The 26963-nt window shown below is 38.4% G+C and overlaps 1 protein-coding gene across 26 annotated transcripts in view; it reads right to left on the bottom strand.

The window, feature by feature from the left end:
* ESRRG (estrogen related receptor gamma) overlaps nucleotides 1–26963 on the bottom strand; it is a 408609-nt gene that overhangs the window by 97946 nt on the left and 283700 nt on the right. For all 26 annotated transcript variants that reach the window (XM_063328441.1, XM_063328437.1, XM_063328447.1 and 23 more), the window contains one exon: nucleotides 16293–16409. In XM_063328441.1, coding sequence (XP_063184511.1) covers nucleotides 16293–16409 — 117 coding nt within the window. The remainder of the gene's footprint in view (nucleotides 1–16292; nucleotides 16410–26963) is intronic.

Raw genomic sequence — 26963 nt, 5'->3', positions numbered from 1 at the left:
CTTGCAAAGCTCTCAGCAAAACACACTGGGCAAAGCTGTGTCTTCTTTCTAGATCAGCCTCACACCAAATATTTAGTGAATATATTGAAGATTGAGACTGTGTGATAAATTAATTTAATACCTAAGGGGTCTACATGTGGTCTTTTTCTATTTCAATATCTCACTTTATACTTGACAACCAAATCCAACAGAAGGATATATACCTCCTACCGACCACAATGCCCAGCTTCTTCCATCTGACCCACCAAACAAAGCTGGAACTTGAACAGAGATCCAGGGTTCCTGTACAGAGCATGGGGGAAGTTAAGCATCTCAGGGCAGAATATAAATGAGCCAATGTACACACATTGCTGCCATCTACATCTAGATTATACGGTCTATTTATACGGAACTTTCAGACCTACCCGTCCAGGCTTCCTGGAAATGCCTTGCTCCATTTCGGATTCACAGCCTCCTATTCCTATTCCTGCAAGAAGGTATTTCACCAAGCAAATTTGGATTTCTTCTCTTACAAAATACAGTAACATCAGCTCCTTCAGGTTTAGAGCACTTACACAGATTTAACACCCTCCTCTGTCTGAAGGAATGAAAAGGTATCCCAGCTCCTGGGAGAAAGCTCTCTCTCTCCAACTGTTATGGCAATGCTGTTGGACAAAACAGAGAAACCATCCTGGATGCAGAAACCATATCTCTACCTTCCAAAATCCTAGTCACCTGCCTTAAGTTGCTGAGGCATAGCAGTGAGATCATCAGTATGTTACTGAAGAAAGCAACCGTGGGCGTTTTATTTTCTATCAGTCTGTTGAGGTGTGAAAGTGTGCTCTGAGAATGCCCGCCAGATCAAGTTCTTGGGGGACTCAGAGGAACATCTTCGGTTCTAGACTTAAGCAGAAGATGACTAGTAAGCTGATCAGCCCTGTCAAAACACAGGGGTTTCTGTGTTTGCACCAAACTATGCCACTGTAGATGGCTAAACGGTAGATAGTAAATTTTAAGGGCACTACAGAAACTCCAGCACCTGGGTACATCAGGAAATTCCATGGTTAGAAGATGAGTGGGATTTCACAGGACTGCCACTTTGGATTAAAGTAGATAAATTCCACATAACTAGAGTATCTTGGTGGAACCTAGCGTCATTTCAAATTGGATTATTACCATATATGCAAAATTCCCTTAATCTCAGGTTATCATTAACATTCCAGATTAATATTAATACAACAATAAAAAAAATCTAGCTATTTTTATGTTACAAAAAAAGAAAAAAAAATGTCCAAGATTGTTTGACTACTCAACCTGAATCTGCAAATACCTACTACTGGGGATAATGTTTGGTGCTTGACTAATTCCAGTGAAACTACCAAGAAAATCCCATCCCATAATAAGTGTTGGCAGTACTGCATCCTGAAATTGTAAACTCCTGAGGCACAAACCTGTCTATAAAACTCTTGGACATCTAAGGTGCCATAAAAATAATAATGCATTCAGCTTTATGCAATTTTCAGCTAAAAATCAGTCAATCCCTCTTCTCTGCCCTGCCTCCTCCACACAGTTACCACAGAAATTTTATTCCGTTAGAGTAATATATATTTTTAATGCAAAATTTCAACAGGAACCATTTTTTATGGTCTACTAATAAACCCTTGAAAACAGGGATTTATAATGGAAACAGTGACGGACCCTTAACTACAGTGTATGCAACTATAATAAAAAGAATTAATGTAGTCAATTTGTACTACTGTTCTCAGAACAAAAAAAACCTCTATTTCAACTGCAATCCTTTCAACAGCTGATTGGCAAGCCTGTCCATTTCTAGTCTGCAGTGTTGTCAGTTGTCTTCAACATGATAATGAGCCTGTCACCATATTCAAATAGCCCTGTGACAGCATGTTTTGTGAGCATGACGTCCACTGCAAAGGGTCTGTCAAAAAGCACCTTTCAGAAAATGAAAAGAGAATGCTTTTCTGATGATAAATCTAATTTCTTCATAGCTAAAAGAGTGAGATTTTTCATCTGATTTTGTCAGTGTTGTGTTGCATTTGTGTCTTCAGATAATCCTGCGTTCTGATGCATAAAATTTTAAAGTTATCTGTAAAGACAAAGTGAGAAATAATAATCTTTTTGGAGTTCACTGGAGGCTTTGCATAAAACTGCGGTGCTGCTGGCTTTCCATCAAATTAAAACTGGAGGGGGGAGGGAATGGCATGGGAGGGAGGTTAGCTTGTTACCAGAAGCAAATAAGGCTCAGAGTAAAGATCTCTAAGTCTACACACTTCATTCGTTAGGGTCTTCACTCTTTCCCAAACAGCCTATTAAAAAATCTCCCTTGCTCTGTGTGGTCCTAGTTAAGTATGACCAGGTTGCATGAAATTCTCTGGCTTTCACACCAAGGAGGGGAGAACACAGACACAGCTCCCAAGTACTGTTACGATTCGAGACTGTCGTACAGACTGCAGCACTATGTATTCCACGGCCAGCTGCCACCAGCAGTACTCGTCAGCTGGGGAAATTTTCACCCAGAGGAAAATTTACAATATTTTGGCAACATAGATTCCTTTGCGTGTGTCTAAGCATCTTCCATTAATATCAACAGGAAATATACAGGTGCATTGAAACACAGTCCTTTATTTTCCCTGTTGACAAAAGCTGGCCTTAATTTGACATCACCTTTTACGGTTCTTTTCATCAGTAGTTGATTGAGGAATCCACATATAAAGGGAAGCGTTATAAAGAGAAATACAAAACCCAAACCCAACAAGCAATAAAGCTTTCTCTCTCTCAGTCATTGGGTGAGAAAGGGGTGGCAACGGCCGGTCTTTGAAGTCCCAGGCTGAATGACACATTAACCTCGGAGCAGAAGTTCCACTTCTAGCTGTGCCTCTAACACCACATGTGATTTTTACTAAGCAACTCTTGTTCTCTTTGTCTTCGGTTAAATACTGTAAAATGGGAGTATTACTGCCTACATCCCAGGGGTGCTCTAAAACTTAAAATAAATATTCTCTGAAAAAGTTGTTGACAAGTTCATGTCACACGCACTGCAGAAAAATCATGTTGCATAAGCACAATGCTTTTCAAAGTTATTAAACAAGTTTGTTTCCTTAAATATTTGTGAAAAACAGCAAACCTGTAATGTTAAGATACTAAACATGTAGATTTCCTCTGCTAACTACTGACTAGTATTAAAACTAAGTATTTTACTACCTAGCGTTTTTTGGGCAAGTACAAACATGAGGTTGATGGTCACATAAGGCTACAATCTAAAGGCCGTACCTGCAAGCCCCTGGCGGAATTTATTTGAGGTTACGGACAGACAGATACTACAGGTGCAAAGGTGCAACTTACCTTCATCACCTTCAACATTTGCCTTTCAAAGGACCTACACTGCTTCTGTCTTACAACCAGCATTTTTTTCTTCTGTTTACACACACGAACAAATATATTACCCATATTTATGCCGCCTATAATTCATGATTAAAGTTATGAGTGAATAAGGAATTCGACTAATTCAGGTCTAACAAGCTGAAACAAGACAATTTTACTGACAGTCAATTTTTTTTTTATTAGTAAGAGGAGAACTTTATATAGAGGAGCTGTATTAATTTGGGATATACAACATGGTATTCCACTTGATAGTGTAATCCAATATATCTGTAAGTGAAAAATTGCAAAGGTAGGATTTTTAAACATTTAAGTGAAGGCAAGTAAGCATTATGCTGCTTTAGACAGCACAAATGGACAATCAACATTAAACATGACTGATTTTTAAATTCTTCATTGCTCAGCTGGAGGAAAGTATTACAAGGCCAAAAAAGAGAGCTGTGGACAGCTGGCTTTGTGCAGTACCAGTTCTCTGCCTCAATTTTCAAGCCATTCATTTCTTTGGGGGGAAAAAAAAAAGAAAGGAAGAAAGGGAAAAAAAAGCAAAAAAGAAAAAATCTAAACTAGGCCACACAAACGTACAAAGCAAGCTTGGGTCTCTAGGACTTTCATTGTCTCAGGGAGTCGTCGCCACCCTGAACCCTCATTAAAACCGAAGAGATGCTGGAACGGCATTAAAATGAATGCAAACCATTTGCCGCAATCTTCTGCTCACGCCATCTCCAAATGAAGGCAGGCATTGCATAATCCAGGCAGCTAGAGCTCCTGACAGGTGGATGATTTATGCTCATAGTCGGAAGAATCGGAGAGCCTGCAGAGGACACAGCGTGAGCAAGGTGGTGGCGAGACAGATGCTCTCAGTGGGCTTGCAGAGGCTGGCAGGCTCCAGCTAGCTCAGGTGCAACTTGAACACTTTAGTACTGAACTCATATTGCCTAGATTCCAGCACAGCAAGATACCATTTACAATATTATGTACAGTAGATATACTATCAAACCTATCTGTGTGCTATTTATCTCTCTATATTTGTGTATATATACACACACCAAAAAAAATATTTTTTTTTTTTTTTATTTGCAGTTCAACTTACGGTGTTTATGTTCACTCTGCGTGTGCATATTCTCCATCGGAAAAGAAAGGGCAGATTAGGACAAATTCTGCATTGTTACAGTCACGCAGCATAAGTGAAACCACCAGAGTTGAACAGATGTAAGTGGGGGAAGAATTTGGCTCTAGCTTTCAGAGAACAGGGATAGATCTGGGATACTGAAAAGCCTTTCAATGTTTTAAGACTGTTTGAAAGCTCGGGAAGAAAACGACCGGAGGAAAGATGAAAACATCCCCAGCTCCAAACGTATTGGGGTATTCTAGTCACTTATGTGTCTGTAAAGCACAGGAAATGTCACAATCATACTGTTCTTCAGAAAATGCATAATATTAGCAAAATATAACGAAAATGACACTCGTGTCATCTACTTTTTGAATCTTTCAATGGAAAGAGTTCTGTGTTATTCTGAGGTATCTAAAAATCCCATCCAAAATTGCAGTATCATTTCCAACCACGTAATTCAGCTTCCTATTCAAAAAGGAAGTATGTGTAATAGATACGGGGCTTTGAACTTTCCCTCCTGTTCTGTAAGCAAGATACTATTTTTTTTAAAAAATAATCACACACACAAACAAGGTATTATATCTGTTTGTGTCACACAACTATATGTTCATTTGTTCTTTAATATAAAAGGTGAAGCCAGAACTAAATTATCTTACCTTAAGCATATCAACAAAATAAACAATTCACTTGCCTCATATCAGGCCCACCACATTTTCCAGTGAAACCTGTCACTTAATTAAGTGTGTAGTTTTCAGAGGCAACCAAAGAGTTAAAGCATTCAAATGTGCACGCTCTAGGTTATCTGGGTTGAATCTGGGACTTTGCTGACTCTCAACTCCTTTCCACTTTAACAGATGGGGTCAAAGGTGGAACTGCAGATGAGAATTAAAGACACATACATCCCTTTAATCAGATAACACATTCAAAGACTTGCAAATTCCCAAGAAGCCACTTTACAGGCACGTGTCATGGGCTATTCCATAAAGGGGGAGGGAACTGTGGAGAGCAGGGAAAGAGGACTTATTTCAGCTAACCAGCATTAAAAAAGGCAGGAAATTAGAGAAAACAAATGGGAACAAAACGGGATGGATTGCTAGCATTCAGAATGCTTTCTGATTGCACACGTCTCCCTAGAGAGGAACTCCAATGTTTGAAGCCTTCACACTCTGCATCCAAATGCTTTTTCTAACTTCATTAAGCAGCCGTGTTTAAGAATACTTCATAAGAAGTATTTTAATTAGAGATGAGCTGAAGTATCTTGCCAGTATGGATATCTCCAGCAATACCAGGATGCCCAGGAGGAAATACAGTCATTCAGCCAGACTAGTACTCGCAAAATAGTGCAGGTCAGGTAATGAGAACCTCAAGAAATTAATGATTCTCCCTCCCACCTGACCAGAAAAACACTGCCTGGAGGATATGTGCTTGCAGCAACTATTTTCTCATCAGCATTCTTCTGATATGATTGTGGTAGGAAGAGGAAAAAGAATAGAAAATCATGAAAATGAGAGAAGATAAAAAGAGAAGAAAGAAGAATCTTATGCCATCTTAGCTAGTCTGTGGCTTTGTTCTCTGATTACTTCATTCCTTTGCATCTCACACAAGACCAAGCAATGGGGCGTGTGGCATGCTGTCAGATGAAAAGCATCAGCAAAGATACACCTGTACACACCAGACTCGAAAGTGTTCTCACCTCTCTTTTTGACTAGAATACAGTCAGAGATTTGTACTTTGGGGTGATGCTCTTGAGGGCTGTTGAAAAGGAGGAGCCTATTCAGTCCCTTTATAAGATCACTACACTTAGAGCTTCCCTTCTCAGCCCGATCCTTCATCTGAAGTATAAATTAGTCGAAACTTTTCTAGTACATCTTTGAGAGAGAATTCATAAAAGCAATAGATTTAAACTGGTATTTTAGAACAGCTTTCTACTTTTTAAGGTAAACATTAATTTTCCTATTTTGCTATTTAGCAGTCTCACCTGTCTTGAAATTGGACGCTTAAGAACTTTCATTAAGAGTCTGACAAGGAAATCAGCAAGTGGCTTGTGAACTTAAAAATCAGTTCACAGTAAGACCTCTCCTAACATTCAATAATCATGGGCAGGTGCCCTCAATCTGGATCCAAAGTGTATTTATGCCACCTCTTAAGTCATCTCATCTTAACTGATTCCACAAACTATACCCAGAAATGCACTAGTTCTGGTGACTTATGACAAATATGTTCCTCTTCTCACGTTTCAGTGGAAAAGCCTGGGGATTGGCCACGCAATGAAACCTAAGGTGCCTGTTTCTTATAGTTTTCATTGAATTACCGAAAATATGAAAATGTGATAGAACTTAGGAAATGTAGACAACGGACACCATTGCAAAACCCAACTGGCAGGCTGTCACAAAAAGCAACATGTGGCTGTACAACTGTTTAACAAATGATATAAGACTGATCTGTTGATTGATTCAGACCACAAGGAAAGACATGGCCCATCTGGAAAGCCTTTCTTCAGTCAGCCACCCACAGGACTGAAAAGACATATTAGACAGAAACAAAGGGCAATGGTGATGCAATAAATAATTTTGATATGGCTGACTAAAAATGACAAGAACAGCACTGCTGTACAGACTACCTCTTGGCTAGAAAAGGGAAAGAAAAGGAGACAAAAGATGAGACACTGCTGTACGGACTACCTCTTGGCTAGAAAAGGGAAAGAAAAGGAGACAAAAGATGAGGATGATGCTCTTTTACTGTTTGTTGATTCCTAGGGTCTGCATGTGCTCAGCATGCGGCAAGTTACCAACATTCTCTCTTGTTAGTCAAGCAGTTTTGCTGCAAAACATTTGCAGCACACCAACAATTCTGCCACTGAGGGCACAGACTGAAGTTAAGCTGATTGTAGAACAGTATCACGTGGACTTTCTTTTACAAAGTATTTTAATTTTTCTAAATTAACTATTTTAATTATTAACTGTTTTAACGTGGACTGCAATAAGATCCCATACAAGCAAGTTATACAGAGTGTTGATTTGGGATCTGCTGCACTAAAACGGTAAATCAAATTGACATCTGATCTTAGACCTGATGATCCTGAGAACTAAAACCAGATGCTTAAGAAGAGAAAAACAGATAAACATATTAACTTTGTTGGAACAATAAAGCGCAACCAGGAAAATACTGATATTATTCAGTAAATGAATATATTTAACATAGCTTATATTTGACTTTCTCCAGAATCATTAATCTACTAAAAGACTATTGAGGCTTAAAATAAAGCTATGTTTTTTATTTATAAAGATTAATAGTTACATTAAGTCACTATTATGAGGAAAACAGACTCCCACCATAGTTTCCCTTTTTTGTCATATAAATACCCAAATAAAATAGAAAGAAAGAAAAAAGAAAAGGCTGGTTAGATGAGATCTAGATACTAGAACAGCTAGTAAGCATGGCAAAATTTGACATAATCACAATTCACTGCTGAAGATGACATTTATTTCAGATTTCAGGCTGTTGACTTTCAACCACAAAAGCCACATTACAAACTGCAAATGAAATAATATTGCAGCCTCACACAGTGACTCAGTGAGTAGAAGTGACAAAGACTCACCACTGGTAAAAACATCTACAGCTTAAAATGGACAACAACTGACCAGAGAGAGGACTGTGGCTTAGTTACATTAACATCCCAATAAACCATGTTGATTCAAACTTTTTTTTTTTTTGTAGGACAGCAGAGATTTAGAAGTGTGAAGTATTTGAGGGCTAGCACTATAGGAGGTCAGAGGTAATGACTACAGATAGCAATATTAGTGCTTCTCAACACGGTCATTGCTTTGGCTGAGTGAAGAGGCCTCAACTTCCAAGCTTTCTGGTGCCAATCCACGCCAAGCAGCAAAAGTCTGCCTGTACATCTGCCACATGGCTTCTACTTAACAACACCTACATCATCGCAGCACTTCACCCCAAGTAATCCTACCATACATCTTGTTGTTTCTACTAAGATTTTACACAGCGGAAGTTTTACTGATGAGACAGGAGTGCTGTCCAAGCAAGGGATAAGTAAAAGATTAAACGGGGTTGGCTCCAAAGCGGCATTTTAGACATATGTGCATATGCATCATGGCTAAACACACCTTCTACCTGAGATGCCAAACCTATTCCCCTCAAGCAGGGGATGTGCAAATATCTGCACTGCAGAAGAATACAAATAACATTAATGACACTTTTTACAACATGACCCCTATTTAATATAGGGCAGGACCCATGTATAAGAATACAAGCACTCTGCAATAAATGGCAGTGCCATATTGATGTATGTGTTTATGGGTGGCAGAGACCAAGAATGTAAGGCAGCTATTTGTCTGGGAGCTCATGGGAAAAGATGCCATATCTTACACAGTCCTACATCCTTCAGACTTGTCTCTACTTTCCCTTATCACTTATATTGCTGTCACTGTACTTTCAGTGCATAAGCAAATGTTCACAGAGGCTAAACCCACTGAATATCTTTTTTAGAAAATGGAATAATAATTTCTAGAAAATTAGAAAGATACTGCTTCCTTATTTTAGGATCAAAAGAAAAAATATGACAAATGAGGATGTTCAGTTAACAACCTCAGATTGTACTAACATTTTCTCATCATAAAGTGATTAATTTTTAATGGTATTCCAATTTAATGTGAATCTGCAGAACCTATTCTCTCTAATTCTGAGGAAGTAATAGGTAAGGTATGTACATTAAGAAAAATACCATAGATTTTAATCCCATGCAAAATCTTTCAAACTACTATTTTTAATAACAAAACTACAAAGTAACTATAGGCCAAATGCATTCTTCAACGATGCTTGCCTGGCCCTGCAAACAACTGCAGTCACTGGGATTCTCACCAGCGATGACTGTGGGAGCAGAATGAAGCCTAACATCTAATCCCAAGGAAGCTGCAGATGAGTGGGACAGCAAACAGTTTTGAACCCAGACCTACAGATGCTAACATGAAAAAAAGTACATTCATAAATCTGTGGAAAGCCAAGAAATGTAAATAGTTCTCAAACACAGACATACGCTTTCTCTACATTCACTTCATACCACATCTTTTATGAAAGTGGAGTATCTGTACAAAGGGAGAAGTGCAAAACAAAATTCTATCTATAAAGAGAGAAATTTTCTTCAAGGACTGAGTCCAGTGACTTGCTGGGACTTCTCTGTTTCATTCTCACTAAGATTATGAGGACCAAAAATGTTCAGAGGCAGAGCATAAGCCAGACTGGCACAACGCTGCAATACAAGCATCGTGAGAACTTCTCAGAAGGCCAACAGCTGGCCTTAGCTGTAGGTACTTTCGCATGATTTCTAAAACCAGAAAGAATATCCACATCTCCAATATTTGCTTTTTCTTGAGTATTTTTTAATGTATGACTAGAAGTGCTAGTTGCTTGAGCTCACTAACCTGCAGTTGAATAGGTTGTCCTTCCTCATCAGTTACAGAGAGTGGATAGTCATGAGCCGTGTTTTAGGGCAGACAAATTGGGCTGTCAGTTCTAATGTGTGAACTGGGCTATCAGGCCACTTTTTGGTTAGGAGGAAAAAGGCCTACTTATGAACACCAACAACACTTAGAGATTAGTTTCTATTGTTTCCAAGGAGATTTAACAGGTCCCAGTATATATTAAACCAAGCACAGGTTGAATGAAAGAAAGAAAAGGAGAGCAAGGGGGAAAGAGGAAAGAAAAGGAAGGAGAAGGGAGAAATTGAAGGTGGGAAGAAAAGGGGGAAAGGGATGGAAAAGGAAAAGTGGGGGGAAAAGAAAGGGGAAAGGAGGGGTAGAAAGGGGGAAAGGAGGGAAGAGATAAGCGACTTCCAAAAAATATTGGCACTAGAAACCAAACTCCCTTATAATACATTGAAACATACAAAAGGGTCGATATTCAGAAGAGACTTCAACAGAAGACACACTGTGTCATCTCTTGATGTTATAACACAGAAGCTTTGTTTAATATCCTGCATTAATGAAGGAGCTCCTTAAGTGTAATATTACAATAGAGAGCATAAGAAATACCGCTGAGGTCAACGCCGTTCTATTAACTGTCATCCTGTACAGAAATATTTTCTTTGAATATCATTAATGCTTTCTCCTTCCCTTTGTTCTAATTTCTGAAGGCAGCAGAAACTAAAACTTCCTCCACAATAATTTCTGCTTTCTTCTTGGCAGACTAATGGTATTAGACTTGTGAGAGAAATTTACCTTGGCAATGTCTTATGCACAGGTCTTTTCAAAGGATATGTTGTTAGGAGGAATCCTATTAAGCAGGCTTTTTTGCTAGCCTCAAAACATAGGTGATAATGCATTTTCAGTTATAAAGAGGATTGCTTAGTTTTATTTATTATTTTGAGAGAGAATCCATTAATCTGCTCCTGTGCATATCGTGCATCTCTTTACGTAAGAGTAAACTCAAGCTGCCTGTTCTCCTTGCTGTATCGGACTCATTTTCATAGATTGTCAAAACCAGAAAGGATCAATATGATAATTCAATCTGATCTGCTGCTTAACACAAGCCAAAGATGTTCATACTGTAATCTTTGCCTAATAAACTCAGTAATTTATGCTTTAAAATACACATACCTCTTTAACAAAAATGTATTCTTATATTTGAATTAATGAAATCTCTCAAAGCGTGAAGCAAAAATACTTTATAGAACCCCAATTTTAGCATGTGAAGTTTAACTAATCTGTAACAATCTTCTGGTTCATTACAGTACCGTGACCATCTAAAATGCTCAAGCATTTTAAAACCTATCAGCAACTGCTTTTATTCAGATCAGTGCTGACGGAAAAAAACTTAAAATACAGAATTTCTTTAAACACAAGGCAGATTCTGACTACTGCCTTAACACTGCCCTAGGGATGCTGAAGTCACTTTGAGGGACTGTATGAAACCTTGTAAAAAAACCCAAGCAAACCAATGAATAAGAAGCGTTAAGGGAGTGAGGAGTGTAAGCACAACATACTACCTGTGCTACTATGGTGGGAAGGGTAACACTGAAGTCAGCACTGCCAGATGACGAGCTTGGAGAGTTTCTATTCATTTTTAGAGCCTGAATGACTGCGAACATACTAGCAACAGTAAAGCTTCACAGACACGAAAAGGTATACTGCTGATTTCCCTATAGCACAGATTGCTAAACCTGCCAAACATAGCAATCTAATATAGCTCCACTAGCTTCCATTAATACTATGTGAGGATCTGGCCTCCATTTTTAATAGCTGGACTAATTAAGCCGGAATTCTGTCACTCGGTCTATACTAACTGGGTACAAAGTGGCTGATGATAATTTGTAAAGGCCGTCCATTCATAAGGAAAATAAAAACATACGTGAAGGAACCCAAATTTTCTGCCATTTCATTATGGTATAATTTACTTTTCAAGTAAACTTAAATTTGTTTCCTTATGTATCACCCACTTACAAACTACACTTCCTGAAACAACAAGCAATGCAGATCAGCCACTGCAAACCACCCATAAAAGATTCTGAAAACATCCGGTTATCAGATGGGAGATATATGGGAGATGTTTCGGTGTCAACAGTCCTGTAAGAAGTATGAACTAGCACTGCTCAGAACTGTAAGAGCTAAGACAGGATACAGTATTTCAGATGGTCTAAAAGCTGCGTTAGCGCCAATCAATGGGTTCCCCTCTGAACTGTAATTTTTAACCTTGCTACAATGTAGGGACAGATAAAACTGAGTCTTTGGCTTTGCCTCCATGGAGAAAACTGAAATATATGGGCTATTCTCTTGAAAAAATAGTTATATGAATGCTGCCTCTGAAAGAAAAAAGTAATTTTATTTTGGAATAATTACTCTAGTGGAATTATTTCACGTCAGCAGCTATTCTGAGCAAGATCTGCAGTATAATAAACTTGAACTAAGATCTGTCACAGACACATGTCAGTAAGCACTCCCACAGATAGTACCAAAAGGCATTTATGTTGTTTCATGTGTTATCGTGAATCTGAGAGAATCCACCAAAACATAAGCACAGTCAAAGAAACTGTATTTCAGAAGAATGAATCGCTATCCCTGAAAATCTGATTTTTCATAATGCTGACACACAGAATTAAAAATAGAAAAATGTAAAATTTTTTCTTTGAGTAAAGTGTATTCTGCTGTGCTGCTAATCACCATTACCTAGGAAAGTAAATGAAAACACGGCACCCTTATGTTTGTCATGTGTTTAAAGGCTGATCAGCATCTGCTGAATGCTTCAATACGAAGCATAACACATACTCCAAAAACCTTCATACACTTAGACTTATGTTTTCAAGTACAAGTCTATGGGCTAAACCAAAATGAAGTGTTCCTCTGGATCGCCCTGTAGTAACTGTCTTGTGCTACTCAACAGGACACGCAGACAGGAGGCAGGACTTCAATCCCATGCCAGCTCAGCCCAGCTTTACCCTTCCTTCTCTAGCTTCTGGCCCATGACTTATAAAGCTGTTAAGAATCTTGATCTAGGTGGCTATGCTCCATCGACGTCCTTGAGAATATGTGAAGAAAACCCCCTCTCCACCCTGTACTGCATGTAACCAGAGATCCAATTCCCTCCTGGAGTTTGACCCCAAGACACAGCCCCAAATTTCTAACACAAGGTCTCCCACAGAAACACTGGATGCTGGATGAAAAGCATCATTATCTTCCTACAATAAACAATATAACATGCAGCTGTCATAAAAGAAGCCACTCTATATATTTGCTGTAAGTGGTTTTCAGACCTTGCCCTAAAAGCTAAAATAAAACTCAGGATCTTTTTACAGGCACTGTGATTTCTATCATGAATTTTGTATGACAATTCACAAAATGACAATGTAATATAAAGTCCTTCCAAATGTGAAGGGAAGAGCAATGTCTAGTAATTGTTTCATTTAGGATTACATTTAAAAACTGATTGTTAAGGAAAATTTCTAGAAGAAAACTCCCCACTAACAGGGTAAGATTTCTGGAGAAGATGCACACTGGCAGATGTGTAGAAGTTCTTGTAAGGAATATGATGCTCCTTTCAAAGCTGCTTAAACTTGATTTTATTTCATTTCTGCAACTAAATTTTTTTTGTAAATAGATTTAGGCTGTCAATTTCCAGGCATGCTGTGCCATCAGCATGTAGAGACTGCTGTGACAAACGTGGAGGCTGCAGCAGCAAATTTTATTATAAACTGGTAATTGAATTGAACAGGTTTACATTTGAATAGATTTACTGCAGCATGATCTCTGACATGCTGCATGGGACTGAAATCCTTGTCTGTACGTAAAGAAACATTTAAGACACAATAGGAATTATTTCAGCTCAGTGTAAGTCCATGCTAATTAGTAACTTTACACCACTTTACACATAAAAAAAGTATATTGACTTTCTTCATTTTGCACATAAAGGACGTGGTCAAATCCAAAGCCACAAACTCGTCTCCAGACATTACCATAGGTAAAACCAACACGACCTGTCTTAAAACCTACCTTCCAAGAAGAACAAAAGAAAAAAAAATCTCTCTATTCCAAGTACAGTCCTGGAAGTGTACTATGAATCAGTATGGTTTCAGAAGTAAAAGCAGGAAAGAAAACAAAATGCCCTTGTAGGTTCTTTTAGGTTGTCCTATTAGGTGGTAAGTAAGCAATACCTGTAAAGATGGTAAGCTATCTCTCCTCTAGACAAAAAGACTCAGTAATTAAAAATAAGTAGAAATCTTCCTGTGTTTTGACAGAAAAACTCACACAATAAGAGTGGAAGAACTATGATGTGCCCAGGAGTGGGGCTAACAAAGGAACCTTCTTTTAAAGGGAGTTTAGTTATTTTGTCATTGTAGAACTTTCAGAAAAAGGTATGTACTTTTAGGGTAGACAGTTATTAAATTCTGACTAAGAAAACTTGTGGGACTGATTTGCATCCATAGACAATGATCTTTCATGCAAAAATTCTGATTCACAACCTGCACCTGAATTGTCTAACCAAATTATGTCAGTTACCAAAATCACGTGCAGAAACATAGTAAATCTGCACACAGTTTTGGTAACTGAGATAATTACTAATTTGTAGAAAAGTCACTTAACATCCTCATGCAGCCCCAGAAGCTGCACACAGGTTAGACTGTTTAAATATATGTGTTAATGGATGTGCAATGGTGCCCCCAAAATCTAAAAGAAAAGGTCTAAACCAATTCACCTGTATGTATTCTTGGTAGCACTGTTCCATTTCCAAACAAGTTGCTCAATATATCTGTATATTAGGTTACTAGTGATATAGGGTCCTAGCTTACTAAAAAAAGGCGTTAAGAAACAAAGTCCCTTTCAAAAGGTGCCATACTCAGACATTTCCTTTCTTTCTACAGTTTGTCTAAGCATCACAATTTAACTTTTAAGTAACTGCTCCTAGTGCTCAGTTATATGAGGATTTTGGCAAGTAAAGAACCCTCCCACCAACCACTGGAAGAGAGGGTCAAATCCTGCCATTCTTACTGAGGCAAAATCCCCATTGAAGCTGACAGGAGTTTTGCTCAAGTAAGACTAAGGACAGCAGGATTTGGCTCACAGGATCATAGCATCTGCCAAAGCAGTTGCACAGAACAAGGTTTATTCTTAGTAAGTATAATCCAATAAGAATATGTCTGTAGGTGCGTGATAGGCCTAATTTGTCGATCATCTCTCCACTGGTCTCTGTTGCTCTCGGATTTTACCCTGAGAGCTGTATACTTAAACCTGCTTTAAACTACCATCAAACAGTTTGCAAAAATCGGCCATCTATTACAGCTGACTTTTTAAGCACTGACAAAGCAAAATTGCATGCGACTATTTTAAAGTGGTTGCTTAACACAAAGTACTCTACACTGGAGACAATATTTAGAAAACATTACGTTGATTTTATTTTAAACGGTTATCTAGCCCAGAAGTCCATCACATCTTCTGTTATTCTTTCTTGGTGGTAACAGTGCACTACAATAATAATGTATACAATACATGCACATAAAAGTGTATTTTTGTGTATTCATTAACAGCAACAGAAGTACGTGGCAGCCAACCAAGACTTAAGGAATTGCCTCTTTCGGTAACAATGATGAATTGGGTTCCAGGTGAGACAGTACTCTTTCTTGGAAACATTTTCTTATATTTATTTACCTGTTATTCAATATCTTAAAAATGTAACTGATGAAACTCAACATATACTTAAAAGTAGGGGCAGAGGTTCTCAAACGCTTTGAAAAAAAAAGGAAAAAAAAAAAAAGAGGGGTGTATTCTCCTCTTCTGATGTCATTATTTGCTCCAGTGTAGTTACAGTAACTTCAGTAGACATACTCAATATTTGTACTTGTTTAATTGAGAACTGACTCTTTTGTTTGTCCTGATGAAATGAAGACTGAGTAAAAATAAGGAAAAGAAGGCAAAGAGTGTGCTTCTGCCAAAACAGTGACAGCTTAACAGTGGGTAAAGAACAGAGGAAAGAAATCTTTGAAAATTCATGATGTTAAAGCGTTAAGGAAAAAGAGAGGATATATTCTGATGATTATTCTATTAGTTACCTACTGAAGGAGACTGGATGCTGGAGCACAATTTTGCTGTACTACACATAGTTAGAAATATTCCACAGAAGATGAAATCTATGTAGATACACCATGATTACATAGCTTAGAAACAGACTGTCAGGAAGAGCAAGTACACATGAAAATTGCCTTTACAATAACTGATGAGAACACTCACCGATCTCTCTTCTCTCCTGATTGCCCTACAATTGTTGCATGCATTTGCTTGCATATTGACTAGATCGGTCTTACCTTCTTTCAGCATGCCAACTTTTAGACACTTCATGAAGCGGCAGGCTTGGCAGGACTTGCGTCTGCGCTTTGTGATTTCACATTCATTCGTTGCTGGGCAGCTGTATTCTATATTACCTGTAACAGAAAGTCCAGGAAGAGAGAGGTATTCAGAATCACTGACTAACCAACACAACAGATATACGAAGTACTCCTACGATTGCCGTTATATTTAATTTTGGAATATATAAAGACTAAACAGTGCTGTAGAAAAGAAACACCTTTCAAGTAAAAATGAAAAGTCGGATTAAAGGATGAGCTTTTTGAGTTTTTTTTTTTTAAATCCAGACAGCTACGTGGAAAAAATAAAATATATACACAAACACACAATTATTGTGAGCCTGTGTCTGGTCCCTAGCAAAACCATTCACATAGGTTATTCCTGCTGGTAGGAGGAGGAAATTTTGTCATTTATTGTGTGTATTGAGCCACATGCTTAGGCTCCTAGCCTGAGCACTCTTCGTTTCCTTTTTTCACTAATTTTATCAGTCTTTCTTTGTCTAGAACACAAAAAGGAGACTGGTGTGTTTTGCTGCACAATCAGCTGTAACAGGTACTACAGAGCTTCACCCTTCCTCTTCCACAACAGCAGGCCCAGCGTATCAGGCAGGGCTCAGCATCATTGCTACCACCCCATCGAGCACGTTCAACAGCTGCCGGGTCAGATCTCTCAGCCAGGACATCTTCCCCTCTCTCTATACTTTAGACAGAGTTCTTGTATTGAGAGGCATCAGAAATAGGATCATTCCTACCGAGTTGTCAGAATAACAAAAACTAGGGGAGATGTTTGCCTCGGTCTCTCCCAACTGCCTTTAAGGCCTAGAACAAGCTGCTGGATCGTTAAATGTGAGCCCTCCTGGGCAAAGCAGTGTCTCCTTTTTTTTTTTTTTTTGTTACTGCTTAGTACATATTGTTTACCCTCAAAATAAGGAAAAAAAAAAAAGCCTGAAAATTAATGAGTAAAATACATATGCACAATTTTCTTTACTTTTTTTAAAATCGCATCTTTGGGTATCCAAGTCCAAATGGGAGAACGTCTGTTCTCTTTTGCCCCAGTACCACTGCACTTTTCATAAAAGAGCTTAGCTCAGCTTATTCATCTGCCCAGCCATGCATCCTATTACCCATGACTACATTCAGTATGACAGACTTTGCAGCAGTCAGAAGTTTCACCAGGAAACTGACTTTTAAATAAAGTATCTTCCCCATCAGCCTGTCACATCTTGCTTTAAAGGTATTTCTTTACTTTCTAACCCTTTCCCCCTGTGATTAAGTGCATTAGTATCTTAATGAAAATGCATTCTGTTTATTGCCCTCTTGGGAAGCAAGAGGTCATCACACCAAATGCATAAATTGTCATCAGAGACAGTCCGAGCATAATTGCAATTTTGCTGCTCCATGTTTGCTGCACTCAGGGTCCGTCAAAGTCCCCTGAAACATGTGCAGGTTCTAATAATTAGCATAGAGTCTGCCTGGGACCACAGCATTGATGAAATATTTCAGAGTTAATCACACTTTGTAAACACTGATTTATATTGACTACCTTTCTCCAGACTGATGTCTCCTCATTAAATATCACATTAGTGGATTGCAGGATTGCACAAAGACTCAAATGCTCAGCAACTGCTAATTCAACAGGAAGTAATACTTAAACCACTTACATCTATTGAAATTTGGTTAAGTATTTATGATAAAGGAGGTCTGTGTGGTGTAATGTATATTCTGCCAATACAACCAGCATACTTTGCACAACCTTTTCAGGCCTTTGCGGGCTTTATTTCTCCTGAACTTTGCTGCATGGCTGACTTAGCAATGCTGGCGGGTAAAACAGATCTCAGTACGTCTGAATGCTAATGGTTCTTGTTGACAAAACTCAAACTTCAGTTTAGTTCTGTTCCCCTTCCTTAGCTCCTGAGATGAAAGCTATTTAAGAAACTGAAGGATATGATGCGTAGGAAATTCGGCACAACAGTTCCTGCAAAACTTCTTTCCCATACACATTAATGAAGTTAGGAAATAAAAGTTCTGAAAGGGTATGTAGGAAAGGATGTTAAGGGCAGGCGTAAAAAAAGATTCCCATTATCCTTTCACACTCTAACGAGGCATTCTTAGTGCCTTAGTGTGAGGCACAACCACTACACAGGGAAACCTTCAAAGACATTCACAAATTGTATCTAATTAATGTCATCATATTATAGTAATAAACGTATTACCATCCCCATTTAAAAAAAGGAAGCAAGGAATCAGAAATGATTTGCACAAGATCAAAGATATCTTTGCACAAGGTCAGAAATGATCTCGATCAAAAACAAGATCGAGACTACAACACAGAACTTCAGGCAGCAAAGCTCTGTACCAAGGCAAGCTGAGCACTCCCACTATAGCCAGAGCCCTTGTGCGAAGGCACAGAGGACAAAGCTACAGATGTCAACACCAAATAGTAGTACTCAAACCAGGAAAACAGAAGCAAGATTGCTTATTTGCCTAAGTAGACCCTTCAAATCTATATCCTGACATTTCAGTCTCATGCAAAATTCTGTGAAACACAGCAAGGGTCTGTAGTGTGCAGCATATTATGCACAGACAACGTAACTTATTCTTCCTGCAAATTCTTGCCACTTAAAAAATTCTCAAATGAGCTATTATTCTAGTCACTTAGATTCTGGTACTTTAGCTTCTAGTCATTTAGATTCCAGTACTTTAGCTTTGAAGGGGAATCTTCTCCTACCGATTTAGGCTGCTTTACTTTAATGAATTATATTTTACAGCAGATGTTCGATCTTAATTTTTGATGTTAGAAAATAAACTTGGAAGATGTTGGAAAGAGTTTCTCCAATGAACTCAGTGGAGTTAGTAACTGGATTTATTGCTGCAGCAAAGATCCGTATCTTACCAATGGCCGTAGCTGGTTCCGCTAAAGTATTTCAGTATTTTAGAATATGGCTAGACCACAGTAAAAGTTCAAGGAAACTAACATTTTGTCACCACTTCACATATGAATGCAGTATTCTATCAAATATCCCCACAGGTAAATTTCATTTCTGTCAGTGAGAAAAAGGCTCATGGAATTTTGCAATGTATATCATACTCAAAATGCATTTCACCTAGCACTCAAAGTACCAGTGGATATATTTTGGTAAAAAACTAAATTTGCTGCACATTGCATGTTATTAGAGCTCTCATAATTTCTTATTTACTTCTACACACTGAAAATAAAAAAACATACACCATTTTAAGAAGCGTGTGGGAATCTGCACAATTCCATAGGTATGCTACATCCATTCAAGATGCTCAGATCTGCATTTTATTTCAATAAAGAACATTTGGAAGGAGGCTCTACCATTTACTCGTCTACTGCATGATGCTAGAGGCTGAAACTGAGCAGCTACTAAGAGTCCAAGTTGAGTTTGCCCAGTCCTGTCAACAGCTGGAGAGGTAGCTGTGTTATACAGTGAACAAAATCAACATGGCAGCTCTGAGTCTTTAAACTGGACTGACAAGAACAATCGAGCAATTTATAATATCTCCTGGCTGGTTTTCAGAAAGAACTAGGCTCTGATTACTTATTTCAGAGGCTTTTGTACAATTAGTTTGCAGGCAATATAATTTTCTCACTTACTCCTTAATAGAATCGTGCAGCTAGCTGGCTGATAGAATAACAGCGTATATGTAAAACTCCTGCCTCAAGTGCCAGGGGATAATTTGTATATTCCTTTCAGTAGCGTAATGGACTTTTACAGTTTGGCAGTTAAAGGGCTGAGTAATGTAAATTAGTATGACGTTTGAAAATAAAAATATATGTCAAATTCTCACTCCCCAAACACACTGCCCTGTGCTATAATAATACAATGGGATTTATGCCAGCCTGAGCACCTTTTCTCTCCTCATGCACTGAGGAATGTTTATTTTAAGAGAGTTTCTTTTTTCTGCTAATTTTTAGAATTTTATTATCTCAGCCAAAAGATGAGAAAATACTTCTAACACACAGTGCCTATCAAGAGCGGCTGAATCACAAAAAATATGATGCCATTTGATCTTGAGACAGCAGGTGAACTGCTAAAACGCTGCATAACTGGCGCTCTGGTTTTAGATGCTTCAGACTGTCAGATCTTCAGACGCAGCTTGAGCATAAGTGGGCCAAGATACCATTTTTTCAATCCCACAGATGAGGTTTGGAGGTTACCTGAATGAGATGTGGAGTCATAGTACAATTTTAATGGTACAGGGACTTACTTGATGGCTTTACAAGCCGGGCAATCAACTGGACTTAGACAAGATTCTCAAGACCATTTTGGCCATTTCTTGCACAGAAGTAACAGTGACGCTCAAGGTAACAGAAGAGGAGGAGTGAGAACCATGTCAAAGAAGAGGCCACTGAAAGCACTGGGCGTCTTACCCCAAATGAAGTTACTGTCATCAACAGCTACAACTTTAGAACTTCACAGGTCTCAAGAGTGTGAAGTTGGCTGTAGAAACTGGCTCCAGTCTGGGGGACAGGGTGAAACAGGGATCTCTCTTCCAGAAATACTGACAAGAATTGCAGAGAGCAATTCTTAGCAGAACCTTTATTTCCCTTTTCACACTATGATATTTGATATTATAGCACTAAAGATGTAAAAGGATTGCTATGAGCATATGCTCAGAAAATCTTTGGACAAGTAAAAGACATGAGGAAGACTGAGATACAGGGTGAATGTGTGTTTGGGAAGAGTAGCCATGAGGCACTTACAAAAGCAGGAGGAATGCTGAAGACACCAGTACTGAAACTTTTACTGTGTGCAAGTGTAGGTCCAAAAGAAAAAATAAAAACAGAAAAAAAAAAAAGGCATCAAAACAACAGAAGGGAATTAATTATTCCTTCAATGTAATAATTTTATGCTATAATCAGCTCATGAAACTGCATTTCAGTATCTATTTATATTCAATAACGCCCCATTTTTCTCCCAAACTTTCTCTTTGAGCTTCTGTAACCAAATATCTTTTTTGAAAAACTTGTATTTAAAAAGCAAGTATTCTCATTATTCTTAATAGAATCACTGGATTTAAGTCTTTCTGCAGTAAGATTTACTCCAGGTACCACCTTCATGCTCTGTTTTCTTGGGTGACAGACCCAAAGGAATACACCTGCTTGTCTGTGGACCAGCACGCATGAAAACTGCAAAATGAATGGTAGCCAGGATTACAGCTAAAGGTCTTCTGGGCATTAATAGAAGAGAAGTCTTAGAAAGAGAGACAGGAGAATCTAAGCCAACACAGAGAGTGAACTACAGAAGTGAATTACGAGGTCACACATTGATACGTAATCCAACCAGAACAGAAAATAATAGCTCCTGAGAAACTGAGAAGTAGGTGCTGTTGGAGATAAAGAGTAACAGGGTAACTTAGGAAGAGAAGGATAGAGGAAAAAGTTCCAAATGGACTTAAAAATGCATTTGATGTTTATAGGTCTTAGCAAAGCTGAACTGAGGAAAGTAAAAATATTTTCCCTCAGGTTAAAGTTTCAGTTCTTGCAGACTCTGTTCCCTACTTTGCAGTCAGAATTCAACTGAATTTAAGCATGAGTAAATATTTTCACAAGTAAAAGTACTCTTATCGATAAGGTTTCAGAAATGGGGTCAGGTTGGAATGAGGCTGCATCTGAACCTAACTGAATCCAGTTTTGGCTGACAAATCCTTAGATGGATTCACCTGATACTGTAGAAAGCTCTATGAATTATAGACCTATGAATTCTGCTACATGTCATCTGGAGCTTATTAAGCCTAAAGTTGACTGTATTCATAATTTTTCACCCAGGAGACTTCAGAAATAATACTGCATACACAGAGTTACAGAACATTTTAAGATTTGGTTCCTAAATGTCTCAAATATTTTTTTAAGGGTTATGCTTACATTTCTGTTGCTTGTGCTGCCTCTTCAGTTACAATAAGAAATTCAGGAGAAGCAGCTAGTTTTTAAGTAGTTCTACAGTGTAAGATGGTATTTGACAGAGGGACATGGACAGATTAAAAGTACATTTTAAATGAAACCACTATATTCAGTTGCTTGAAAGAAACCAGTGTACTATGTTACTGAACTGTAATATACTTAGAACTTCTAAAATGCATTTTTAATTTCTTTTACTTTTATTCCTAGAAAGCAACATGAATGTAGATTGAAAACGAAATGTAAAGGTGATGCTGGTTGGTTCTGACTGCATGACATTTTTGTATCAACCTCTAACTTTACATACATGGGTTTCCAGCATCATAAAAACCACCATAGTTTTCAATATGAGGCTGATATTAGGGGGTGTTGAATGACACCTTTAAGGGCCCAACAACCTCTGATTCCCACTGGAGTCAACCTCTTTATCTTCAACAGAAATGAAGGGTATTTAGGTCATCTTAAGAGAGAATCAACGCTTTGAAGACACAAATAGAACTGATCCCCTGCCACCTGGGAGTCACTGTAGAGTTGTCCAAGTCAGAAAGACCGAATTATCTACATTTTGTCCCTACTGGTATTTAATCTAGGTCAATTTTGATACATCCTACCAAGGTAGCATGGAAAATTGCCATTGTTTGTTTATGAGCACACAGAATATCTCAGTCTGTAAAGTTGCGAATCAAATGACTTTCACAGCAGTAAAAAAGTCATTTAAAAAGTTATAGAAACATTAAAATAAATCATTTGCTAACTGAGACTTCGCATGTCTCCAGTTTCAAAATAGACAGAGCTTTATAAGTGAGCTGGAAGCTTTCAAATAGAGATCCAGACCTAATTATAACGGCATTGATACATACCACTGTACTAGTCGTACGATTTGTAAACCACATCTCTTTGTGAGTATTTCTGATGGATTTGAAATAGCCATGCACAAATCAGGATGCTCATCCTTATTCCCTAATAACCTAAATGCAGCATATAATTTACAAGGCTGTAAGGAATGTAGAAGTAGTAAAAAAGACAGAACCATCCGTACACTTTTAAGCTTCTGTCTGGTTCTCAGATTTCAGTGTGTTTATATTTTATTGTCTCATCTTGTTTGGCTTCCATAGTTACACAATGACATTACGACAGGATTAAAAGACATGTTGGAAGGAATTAAAAATACTTGCTCACTGGTCCCGTTTGCCCATAGGCACAGAGAAACCAGGGGAAAAAGGAAGATACCCATCATTGCTTGCTTAAAATATTCTTTGAAAGAAATGCTGATGCACAGACTTTCACTTATGTAAGGAAGGTGAATGCTTTAATCAGGTAATGATGGACTCAGGCGACATTTAGTGTTAGGTTCACTGGAGGGCTGCCATCTTTGCACCAAAGCCAAGGTCCGCAGACTACTGCATCAAGATGCAAGCCTCCACCTTATCTGTCTACGAAAAACCTATACTCTTAGCTACCTGTAAAGATGCTGAAAAGCCAGAAAATCTTGCTTAATTTTCTTTCATTTTCTCCACAAAAATGATGTGTAGTATTACAAGAGTAAGCTTTGAGAGATGCAAATTAACCTTTGGAAGCCATTTCAGTCATGTGCAACTTCGAATCAAACTTTACGTTGCCCATTTCAAATGTCACCTTATCTGAATTTACATAGCCAGTTCTAACTTTCCTGAATAAAACTTCCTGATTAGAAAAAAAGTATATATATTTACTATGAAGCACTTGTACATTTACAAATCAAATTGGCGCAGTAATGGGTAAACACTCTAAAGAGGGTTGACAAACCTGAACACTTAAGGGTGAACACCTTTGTTCACCGAACAAAGGACAAAGCAGTTTAATCTAGCTCATAGTTTGGGCAGGCTTTGAAGACCATAGGAACTACATTACTGCAGAACTGTAGAGCTGAAGGCTCTTAGGCGATCAGCATAAAATGAGATGGCAGACTTAGTCTAGTTCATGTAATGACCAAAAAGGTAACAGTATTCCCAGGAGGGAATACTTCTTGTTTGTGTTAAGAGACATGGACAGGCAACAACTTTCAAGGATAAAGCTCTTAAATGAGACAGTGAGGGTATGATTGCAGGGGTTCTTACTACTAGTGCTTTACTCATCCTGCCTATAAACAGAAGATTGCTGTCTCAATACTGTTCATCCAACAGTTTTTCCCTAAAAAAATAAACATATAAACAAACAAAAAAAAAACCCCAAAGCCCAAGAACTACAAGAACCATTGCATGCAAAATATTTTAGCTTTTGTGGCAATAATTCAAATGCTGTCCAAGGAAATGATAAGTAAGCCCTGACACTTTTGCAACAAGCCTTACCAGGAAGGCAACATACCAACACCTAGGCTTTTCAACACTGCCTTTTCATGCAGTTTAAAGAGTCCAAAGATGTCAGTCCTGAAGATTTGGAAGAAAGTTGCAGGCCATTATGTTAGAGAGATGAAGGCTAAAATAAAACAAAATAGTAAACTAACTGTGAATCTGTTAAGTCCTATCATCTTTCTACTGAAAGGAAGAATAGCATTCGAACCACTTGCAGAAATGCTTAAGTTACAGGCACTGAGTAATTACATATTATTAATGCAAAATGTGTACTTACTAGTCTTTATGATAACTGAGCAAATAAAAATTATGAGAAATGTATTTACATTAAATATTCACTACAAAATATCTAGTAAGTGCAAGACCTCTGTGCCAAACACAAGACTTTGCACCCAGCTGACAACTGAAATTTTTTTTTCCTCTCTTTTAATAAAAGCTAGGAGTTTTCAAGATACTACAGTGCACAGCAAAAACTGTGGAGAGACCCTAAAAATCAATGGACCTGGAACTATTTTTAGATGTTGCTATTTTCTGCTGTCCCTGATGTTAAGCCAATTTTGGGGAGATTTGGCTGTGTATGTGTTTCTGTGAGACATTTGCAATCAGCCATCATGTAAATTATCCCAGAAGCAAACTGAGAACTGCAGCTGACTGGGTACTAGGCTGAGCAGAGAGAACATCCAGTTCTCCCATCCCTTGTACATCACAAAAGGGGGCAGAACGTCATTAGATTCTACTATGACTTAAAACGACACCAATTTTACATATTGAGTTGGCTTTTTGGTGAGTTTTGTTTTGTTTTTTTAGGCAAGTGATTTCTTGTTTCTAATTTTTTCTAATATTATTGATTTTTATCATAATCTGTGCATTCCTTACCACAGCCCCAAATGTATTTCTCTGCTATGTTAAAAATACATATTCAAAAAAGACAAAATTACACCTGCTTACAATTCAAGACAGGGTTCATGTAATTTCTTTACTGTTAAGAAAATCATCAGGGATTGCAAGAAGCAGGAAGAAGATGAGGGGAAATCCTTCAGCCAGGAACAGGCACTTTTTAGACTAAATTGCTGTCATCTGCAAGGGAATGATAATCTCCATTACCCTTAAAAAACGTTAGAGCAAAATTTGCCTCATGTAAGGGGTTACTAGGTATCCTGTGATGCACTTCACGTCTTTCTTACGCAAGACGCTGGTGGTGTCCAGATAACTGCGCTGGCTCTCTGAACAGCTGCCTGTGGCTTTCACCTACTGAGATTTCAAAAGACTCCTTTGAAATGGAAAGAATGGAAAGACTCCCATTGACTTAGTGGAAAGGACATCGGGCCTGACTGGAACACAAGATGTGCTTCATAATCTAACTTTATCAGCTCAACCTCGCTCTCACTGAAGTCAGGGCAGTTTTGCCCATGATTTCATCAGGAGTAGCACTTAGGTTCTACTAGTCTGAGCTAATTTAGTAACTCACGAATGATAAACAAGAAAGGTTTGGGAAGTTAAATATTCTTTTTCACTGAATCTATGATTAAGTAACCCAAATTAAATTAGTAGCAATTAAAGTAAGCAATTCTATAAGCAGCTGGCAGAGGTCTCCTGATCGCTCGCTCTTGTTCTTGTGGGGGACTTCAACTTCCCAGACATCTGCTGGAAATATAACACAGCAAAGAGGGAACAGTCCCGGAGGTTCCTGGAGCATGCAGAAGACAACTTCCTAACACAGCTGGTGAGGGAGCCAACTAGGGAAAGTGCCCTACTGGACCTGCTGCTTGTTAACAGAGAAGGTCTTGTAGGGGATGTAAAGGTTGGAGGTCGTCTTGGGCAGAGTGACCATGAAATGATAGAATTTTCGATTCTTGGTGAAGCAAGGAGGGGAGCCAGCAGAACTGCCACCTTACATTTCTGAAGGGCAAACTTTGACCTGCTTACGAGCATGGTTGAGAGTGTCCCTTGGGGGACAGTCCTGAAGGGCAAAGGTGCCCAGGAAGACTCGTCTTACTTTAAGGGGAATTCTTAAAAGCTCAGGAGAAGGCCATCCCCAATTCGCAAAAAATGAGCAGACAGGGAAGTAGACCAGCCTGGCTAAATAGAGAGCTTTGGCTGGACCTCGGGGAAAAAAGGGAAAGTTTATGATCTTTGGAAAAGGGGGTTGGCTACTTATGAAAACTACCAAGATGTAGCGAAGCTATGCAGGGCGAAAGCTCAACTCATCTTGGGCACCACGGTTAAGGATAACAAGAAGAGGTTCTTTCAGTATATCAATAGAAAAAGAAAGACTAGGGAAACTGTAGGCCCACTAACAAATGAGATGGGCGCCCTAGTGGTGGAAGACACAGAAAAGGCAGAGCTACTGAATGCCTTCTTTGCTTCAGTCTTCACTGT

The sequence above is a fragment of the Chroicocephalus ridibundus genome, chromosome 3, assembly GCF_963924245.1.
Source record: "Chroicocephalus ridibundus chromosome 3, bChrRid1.1, whole genome shotgun sequence".
NCBI lineage: Eukaryota > Metazoa > Chordata > Aves > Charadriiformes > Laridae > Chroicocephalus > Chroicocephalus ridibundus.
The sequence above is the reverse complement of the archived record's forward strand: the minus strand, read 5'-3'. Positions and strand labels throughout refer to the sequence as shown.